This window comes from Gossypium hirsutum, chromosome D11 (assembly GCF_007990345.1).
Source record: "Gossypium hirsutum isolate 1008001.06 chromosome D11, Gossypium_hirsutum_v2.1, whole genome shotgun sequence".
NCBI classification, from domain to species: Eukaryota; Viridiplantae; Streptophyta; class Magnoliopsida; order Malvales; family Malvaceae; genus Gossypium; species Gossypium hirsutum.
The window spans coordinates 5,248,516-5,257,344 of record NC_053447.1 but is presented as its reverse complement, the minus strand read 5'-3'; the positions used below and the strand labels follow the sequence as shown (position 1 = coordinate 5,257,344).

At 42.3% G+C, this 8,829-nt stretch overlaps 1 protein-coding gene across 1 annotated transcript; it reads left to right on the top strand.

Annotated features, from left to right (window-relative positions):
* Positions 1-207: 207 nt before the first annotated feature.
* LOC107910845 (cation/H(+) antiporter 15) lies at positions 208-8,240 on the top strand. Its single transcript, XM_041103885.1, has 4 exons — positions 208-411; positions 484-1,491; positions 1,704-1,765; positions 6,869-8,240. The coding sequence occupies exons 1-4, from the start codon at positions 208-210 to the stop codon at positions 8,085-8,087; spliced, it is 2,493 nt and encodes an 830-aa protein (XP_040959819.1). The 3' UTR covers positions 8,088-8,240.
* Positions 8,241-8,829: the final 589 nt, after the last annotated feature.

The window sequence follows — 8,829 nt, the reverse complement described above, 5'->3', positions numbered from 1 at the left end:
AAAAAGGAAAAACCCAAAGTCATTGCTTTGTACAGCTAAAAGAATTAGGAAATAATTTTTTTGAAATGAAAAACCATAACCAATAGTGGAAATAATAAACACATAGTGTGCATGTATAATAGTCGGATATATGAATTGAAAAAAGTGTAGGGTTTTCACGGTGCAAGACCAGCAAATTAAAGGCAAGAAAAAAAAAAAAGAATGGCAATGGCGACGACTAGAGCAGAAGATTTGATAGTTTGCTATTCACCGAATATGGTAACTGCAAAGGGTATATGGAAAGGTGACAACCCTTTGGATTATTCCATTCCTCTTGTCATCTTGCAGATGACAATCGTCGTTGCCACCACTCGCATCATGGTGTTCGTCCTCAAACCCCTGCGCCAACCTCGAGTCGTTTCCGAGATTCTCGTAGGTTACTTCAAGTTCCACCGCTCAAATGCATCCTAGATATTGCATTGGTTATGTTTAACTTTAACTTGATTTGAACAGGGCGGAGTAATATTAGGTCCATCGGTGCTAGGACGGGTTCAAGGATTTGCCAGCACAATTTTTCCCTCAAGGAGTGTGATGGTGCTTGAAACAATGGCAAACGTTGGTCTGGTTTACTTCCTCTTCCTCGTTGGTGTGGAAATGGACCTAACAGTGCTTCGTAAGACAGGAAAAAGGGCATTGGCGGTTGCTATTGGCGGCATGATATTGCCCTTTGTAGTTGGCATCTGTTTCACTATTGTTCTTCATGAGAGAAAACCAAAATCTCTAAACACAGCCACCTACATCCTCTTGCTTGGTGTCACACTCTCGGTCACCGCGTTTCCAGTGCTAGCTCGAATCCTCTTCGAACTGAAACTGATTAACTCAGAAATCGGCAAATTGGCAATGTCTTCGGCTCTTCTTAACGTCATGTGCGCTTGGATTCTTTTAGCATTTGTCATTGCAACTGCGGATAATGATGCAAAGTCCTTTGCTTCGCTTTGGGTGCTTCTTGCCTGTGTAGGTTTCGTTGTGGTTTGCATTGTTTTTGTTAGGCCAGCAATTACATGGATGGTTGGAACAACCTCAGAAGGGGAACCCTTGAGCGAATTTACTATATGCGTCATTCTAACGGGGGCGATGATATCAGGTTTCATTACGGATGCCATTGGGACACATTCTGTTTTTGGAGCTTTTGTGTTTGGTCTCGTAATTCCCAATGGCACCCTTGGAGTTGTTTTATTAGAAAAGCTTGATGACTTTGTTTCCGGACTTTTACTCCCTCTCTTCTTTGCTATCAGCGGGCTGAAGACCAATTTTGCTTCTATCGATAGCGGTCGAACATGGGGCGTCTTAGCATTCATTACCTTCCTCTCTTGCGCTGGCAAGATAGCCGGAACTATGCTTGTAACAATGTTTCTCCAGATGCCATATAATGATGGATTTATACTTGGAGTACTCATGAATGCCAAAGGCCTCGTTGAATTGATTGTTCTTAACATTGGCAAAGATCGGAAGGTAGTGTACTTGTATGTTTTCCCTTTCATTGATCATCAATGTCACACCGGCAAGCCACTCTCATAATTCCTTCAGCCACTTCATGCTCACAGTTCCATATTATCCTTTTTAGGAGTCCATTTGACAAATTATGAACATGACTATTTAAGGAAATGAGAGCTCCTTATCGGTTGATCCATCATAACAATTGAAAAAGAAACACTGATTTGCAGGTCTTAGATGATGAATCATTTTCAGTCATGGTGATTGTAGCGGTGGTTATGACTGCCATCATATCACCTGTTAAGAAATGGCTTAAAATTGGTAGTGGATTGTTGTTGTTGGTAGTGGGTTGTTGGTGGTAGTGGATTAGTGGATGGTTGTTGGTGTCCATTTTCAACCACAAATCTTTGCCAAAGTTTTGGACAATTATGTCCTTGAACTCTCTTATAAATAGAGAGGTTCATTAGCCATATTGATTATCCCAAACCAAGAGAGAGCAAAGCTTGTTCTTTGAAAGCTAGGATTTTAGCTTTCGGGTTTTCTATAGGGGTTGAGAGTTGTGAGGTTCTCGGGTTGTGTCTTGAGTGTAAAACACTTGTAATCTTCATCTTGTTATAGTGAAATTTCTTTTCGCCTCTGCCCGTGGACGTAGGCATTAAAGCCGAACCACGTAAATCCTTGTGTTCACTTTATTTTTCGTTCCGGTCAATTTACTTGTAGTCATATCGGAGTTCTCGAATCGATCCTTTCCGCAACAAATTGGTATCAGAGCGTAGTTGAAGGAGTGATAATATTTTCTGAATTGCCCTGTGACTGCAGCTTTGTCTGATCTTTCACATCAGGAAGAAAATATTATCATTCATTCAAAGGTTCCAAATTATGGCTACAAGTGTTTCATCGACTAAGTATGATGTCGAGAAATTTACCGGGAAAAATAGTTTCAGTTTATGGCGCATCAAGATGCGGGCAGTGCTGGTTCAACAAGGATTGCTAAAAGCATTGTCTGGTAAAGATAAATTACCAAGCACGCTTTCGGAAGAGCAAAAGGATGACATGCTAGAAAGAGCACATAGTGCTATTCTGCTATGTCTAGGAGATGAAGTGCTACGAGAAGTAGCGGATGAGAAAACCGCGTCCGGTTTGTGGCTCCGGTTAGAGAGCAAGTACATGACGAAGTCATTGACGAACCGGCTCTACCTCAAGCAAAGACTCTATGCCCTGAAGATGGAGGAAGGTACACCTGTTTCCCAGCACCTGGATAAATTCAATTCCATTATCATGGATTTGAATAATATCGATAACAAAATCGATGATGAGGACCAAGCAATAATTGTTTTGTGTTCTTTGCCTCCCTCGTATGAGAATTTTGTTGATACAATGATGTACGGTCGTGATGACCTGACTCTAGAGGAGGTGAAAAATGCCTTAAGTTCCAGTGAGTTGAGGAAGAAAATCACTGGTAAGGTGGTCGAAAACAATGAAGGCGAAGGCTTGGTTGCTCGAGGAAGATCCAAGGCAAAGGGTGGAAGTTCAAGTAAAAGCCATCCTAGATCGCAGTCCAAGAAGAGAATACAGTGCTACTACTGTAAGAAGTACGGGCACATGAAGGTAGATTGTCCGAAAAGGAAGGAGAAATCAGAATCACAGGAGCAACAAAATGATCGTGCGAATGTAGCTGATGCAGATTCTTCAAGTGATGCCGAGATCGTTCTTGCAGTATCCGACTCTTACGCTGGTGGGAGATGGATTCTTGATACGGGAGCTACATTTCATATAAGTACTTCGAAAGATGCATTCTCAACATACGAGAAGCATTCTGGTTCAGTACTAATGGGAAATGACCACGCATGTCAAGTCATGGGGATTGGCACAGTTCGTATAAAGATGTTTGACGGTATTGTTAGAACTCTAACTGATGTTCGGCACATTCCAGAAATGAAGAAAAATTTGATCTCTTTGAGTACGTTGGACAAGAAAGGCTTTCGGTACTCTGCTGAAGGTGGAGTTCTCAAGGTATTCTCGGGTGCTTTGACTGTGATACGTGGTAATTTGGAGCGGGGCCTTTACTTCCTCGATGGTTCCTCGGTTACAGGTGTTGCGGGAGTGTCATCATCAGATGATCTAGATTCTGACACCACGAAGTTATGGCATATGCGGCTCGGGCATATGAGCGAGAGAGGCTTATCGGTGCTAAGCAAACGAGGATTATTGTCTGGGCAGTGTACAGGAAAGTTGAATTTCTGTGAGCACTGCGTCTTCGGTAAGCAGACCCGGGTAAAGTTCAGCACTGGGATTCACAAGACAAAAGGCACAGTGGATTACTTCCATTCTGACCTTTGGGGGCCTTCTCCGACAATTTCTAAAGGTGGTTACAGATATCTGCTTACCTTTATCGATGATTACTCGAGAAAGGTTTGGGTGTATTTTCTGAAGAGCAAGTATGAGGTTCTCATCAACTTCAAGCAATTTAAAGCTTTGATCGAAAATCAAACAGGAAAGAAGATCAAGCGATTCCGGACGGATAATGGCTTGGAGTTTTGCTCAGGTGAATTCAATGAGTTCTGCAAAAATGAAGGAATAGTGAGACACCGCACTGTTCGTCGAACACCACAACAAAATGGAGTTGCAGAACGCATGAATAGAACTCTCTTGGAGCGAGCTCGTTGCATGCGATCAAATGCTGGGCTCGGTGAAGAATTTTGGGCTGAAGCTGTTAATACTGCTTGTTATTTGGTTAACAGATCTCCGTCAACAGCTATTGAGCTGAAGACTCCTGAGGAAGTATGGTCTGGTTCTCCTGCTGATTACTCTGGTTTAAGAGTGTTTGGCTGCCCTGCGTATGCTCATGTAAATGAGGGAAAACTCAAACCGAGGGCGAAGAAATGCATATTTCTTGGATACGGCCAAGGGGTGAAAGGATACAGGTTGTGGTGTCCTGATCCGGTTTCGTCCAAGTTCATCATCAGCAGAGATGTGACTTTTGATGAGTCATCCATGCTTCGATCCACCACAAATTCCCGGGAAAAGGAGGAGTCAGATAGAATGGGAGATCACGGTGTTGAGAAGCAGGTGGAGTGTCAGGTGGACGCTCCAATTCCTACGGAAGGTACTTCAGTCCAGGATGATCAAGTTGAGGTGCAAGATTCCGATGAAGATGAGTCACCTCAAGAAAAACCATATAGCATTGCCACTGGAAGAACGAAGAGACAAATCAAACCAAATCCGCGTTACGCTAATCTGGTGTCTTTCGCGCTCAGTGTGGCGGAGTCCATTGGTATAGAACCTTCCAGTTATAATGAGGCTGTCACGTGTGATGAGTCGGCACAGTGGGCAATTGCTATGAGTGAGGAGATAGAATCTCTTCACAAGAACCATACTTGGGAGTTGGTTAAGCCGCCAAGTAACCAGAAGATAGTTGGTTGCAAATGGGTCTTCAAGAAAAAGGAAGGCATCCTAGGGGTTGAAGCAACTAGATTCAAGGCACGATTGGTTGCTAAAGGCTTCACTCAGAAAGAGGGGATTGACTACAATGAAGTTTTCTCCCCAGTCGTAAAGCATTCTTCCATTCGTGTATTACTTGCCATGGTGGCCAAGTCTGATCTAGAACTTGAGCAGCTTGACGTAAAAACGGCGTTCTTGCATGGTGAGCTCGAGGAAACAATCTACATGCGTCAACCAGAGGGTTTTACAGTTCCTGGTAAAGAAGACCATGTCTGTCTATTAAAGAAGTCTTTATATGGATTGAAACAATCCCCAAGGCAGTGGTACAAGCGGTTTGATAGCTTCATGATTCAGCATGGTTACACAAGATGTGACTATGATGCTTGTGTCTATCATCGGAAGCTCTCAGATGGTTCGCACATTTATTTGTTGCTGTATGTTGATGACATGTTAATTGCTTCCAAAAACATGTCGGAAATCAACAAGTTAAAGTCGCAGTTGAGTGGTGAGTTCGAGATGAAGGATCTGGGTGCTGCCAAGAAAATTTTGGGCATGGATATTCACAGAGATCGCAAGGCGGGCAAGCTTCGTGTGTCGCAGAAGAACTACATTGAAAAGGTTCTTCAACGCTTCGGCATGGATAAAGCGAAAACTGTGAGTACTCCGTTGGCACCACATTTCAAACTCTCTGCAGAGTTGTCACCACAATCTGATGAAGAAAAGCAGCAAATGTCTCACATTCCATACTCGAGTGCAGTTGGAAGCGTGATGTATGCAATGGTTTGCACTCGTCCAGACATTTCACATGCAGTTAGTGTGGTCAGCAGATACATGAGTTGTCCTGGCAAGGAACACTGGCAGGCCGTGAAATGGATTCTCAGGTACTTGAGAGGTTCTGCAGATTTATGCTTGGTATATGATCAGAGTGACTGCACTAGCAGTGTCACGGGCTATGTGGACTCTGATTATGCTGGAGATCTGGACAAAAGAAGATCTCTGACGGGTTATGTTTTCACTTATTCTGGAGGAGCCATTAGTTGGAAAGCTGTGTTACAGTCTACCGTAGCCTTATCTACGACTGAGGCGGAATATATGGCGTTAGCAGAAGCAGTGAAAGAAGCATTGTGGATGAAAGGTCTAGTAAGCAGTTTGGGTTTACAACAGGATTTCACTGTTGTATTTTGCGATAGCCAGAGTGCCATACATCTGACTAAAAATCAGATGTTTCATGAACGGACCAAACACATTGATGTCAGATATCATTTTGTTCGGGAACATGTTACGCAAGGTGACATTGTTATCAGCAAGGTTGCTACCGAGAAGAATCCTGCAGATATGTTAACTAAGGTGATCCCTGCATATAAGTTCAAGCATTGCTTGGACTTGATAGGTATTCGGGATTGATTAGCGCCAGAGAGGCGTTTGGAAGAGGTGATCCAGTTCGAGGAATTCACTATGATGTTCAGCTTGGTAAATTTCAAGCCAAGGTGGAGATTTGTTAAGAAATGGCTTAAAATTGGTAGTGGATTGTTGTTGTTGGTAGTGGGTTGTTGGTGGTAGTGGATTAGTGGATGGTTGTTGGTGTCCATTTTCAACCACAAATCTTTGCCAAAGTTTTGGACAATTATGTCCTTGAACTCTCTTATAAATAGAGAGGTTCATTAGCCATATTGATTATCCCAAACCAAGAGAGAGCAAAGCTTGTTCTTTGAAAGCTAGGATTTTAGCTTTCGGGTTTTCTATAGGGGTTGAGAGTTGTGAAGTTCTCGGGTTGTGTCTTGAGTGTAAAACACTTGTAATCTTCATCTTGTTATAGTGAAATTTCTTTTCGCCTCTGCCCGTGGACGTAGGCATTAAAGCCGAACCACGTAAATCCTTGTGTTCACTTTATTTTTCGTTCCGGTCAATTTACTTGTAGTCATATCGGAGTTCTCGAATCGATCCTTTCCGCAACATCACCCATTGTGGCAACCATGTACAAGCCAACGAGGAGTTCCGTGTCATATGAACGTCGAACACTTCAACGAGCACTGCATGATGGAGAGCTGCGACTGCTTGTATGCATCCACACCCATCGCAATGTCCCCGCAATAATCAACCTACTTGAAGCCTCAAACCCCACCACCAAATCTACATTATGTATCTACGTGCTTCATCTCGTTGAACTCTCTGGTCATGCATCAGGGATGCTCATCGTCCATAACGCCCGCAAGTCCAAACACGTTCCCACGGCGAAGAACCGAACTCAAGCTCAATCGGACAACATAATCAATGCTTTCGAAAGCTTTGAGCAACATTCGAGCTTTGTCTCCATTCACCCACTCACGGCCATTTCCCCTTTCAACTCCATTCACGAAGATATATGTAGCGTGGCCGAGGACAAACGTGTATCCCTCGTAATCATCCCTTTCCATAAACAACAAACGGTGGATGGAGGGATGGAAGGGACGAACCCAGCGTTCGGATCAGTTATCCAGAATTTACTAGCCAAGGCGCCTTGCTCGGTGGGCATTTTAGTCGACCGAGGCGTAAGTGGGTCAGCTCGGGTTGCTGCAAACGAAGTGTCTCGCCAAGTTTGTGTGCTGTTTTTCGGTGGTCCAGACGATAGAGAAGCTCTTGCTTATGGGTGGAGAATGTGTGAAAATCCAGGGATTGCTCTCACTGTGCTACGATTCGTTCCAGGTGCCAATGCAACACTCTCAACGATGCTGCCTACTGATGACCCAGACAACCCGAATGTGTTAACAGTGGAAGCAACCAGCAGCTGGGAAAATGGGCTTGATGATGAATACATAAACGATTTCAGAAGCAAGAATGATGATGATGAATCTATCGTATACACTGAGAATGTGGTAAACAGTAGCGAGGAAACTGTTGCAGCGATTAGGAAATTAGACAACTACCATGATTTGCTCATTGTTGGGAGAGGACATGGCGTGATGTCGCCATTAACAACCGGCCTTACCGATTGGAGTGAGTGCCCGGGGCTCGGTGCGATCGGAGATATTCTAGCGGAGTCGGATTTTTCGTCCACCGTATCTGTGCTAGTAATTCAACAGTATATTGGGTCATCCCAACATGAATTGACTGGATCACCGCATAGCACATCTCAATCCGACGACGAGCTTATCCATCGCCGGACATGGTCACCAAAGAAAACTGATTATATTTGACTTTTAAATCTAGAATTCCACTCCATCCAAATTCCAATTAGCCTTTTGTATGTCTAAGTAGAATCAGTGTTGGATGATAGCATTACTGATTTTTTTTTAAAGGTGAACTTTTTATTCTTAGTTGATTTGGAAGTAGAATTTCATTGGCAGCTTTATTTTGTGCCATTCCCCCCTTTTTTTTTAAAGCATTAAAATAATTTTGAAAGAATAAATCTTTTGGTCCAAAGGATCACATACTTTGCTAATAAATAAAAAAAAGAAGCATCACATAATTTAGGCAGCTTTTCTAAATTATTCTGTTCCAGTATGGAAGCAGTTCACAATAATTAAATCGAACTAGAAAATATCTTACTACAAATGGACCCCTAATACTTTTTAATCTCAACTTTTCTTTATTTATTTTCTATTACTTGATAGATTGATCCTAATACCTAAGTTTGTAGCACCATTGAATCTGCCATTTTCCTTGCAATATTTAGCATCAAATATTTCTATTTTTTTTAATATTTGGTTCATTCTTCAGGATTCCACTTTGGGCATTTCAATGTATTATATTTTTTCCATGCGTTTAATTAGTATATTTTTTTCCGTGTTTTTGGATACCCGATTATAATATTTTATTTGAATGCTTATTATTGTAAATTTGTTAATTGTGTTTCATCAAACTTTCAACGAAGTGAGTACAAAAATATTTTTAATTATATAGAAAAACATTTTCAAAGCCGAGAAATTATTTTATGAA

Bases quoted from the DNA above. Each gene is read 5' to 3' on its own strand.
- LOC107910845 (XM_041103885.1), top strand. From the start codon at position 208: ATGGCGACGACTAGAGCAGAAGATTTGATAGTTTGCTATTCACCGAAT. The intron at 412-483 runs GTAGGTTACTTC...ACTTTAACTTGA, and splicing joins GAGTCGTTTCCGAGATTCTC to TTTGAACAGGGCGGAGTAAT. The intron at 1,492-1,703 runs GTAGTGTACTTG...ACTGATTTGCAG, and splicing joins ACATTGGCAAAGATCGGAAG to GTCTTAGATGATGAATCATT.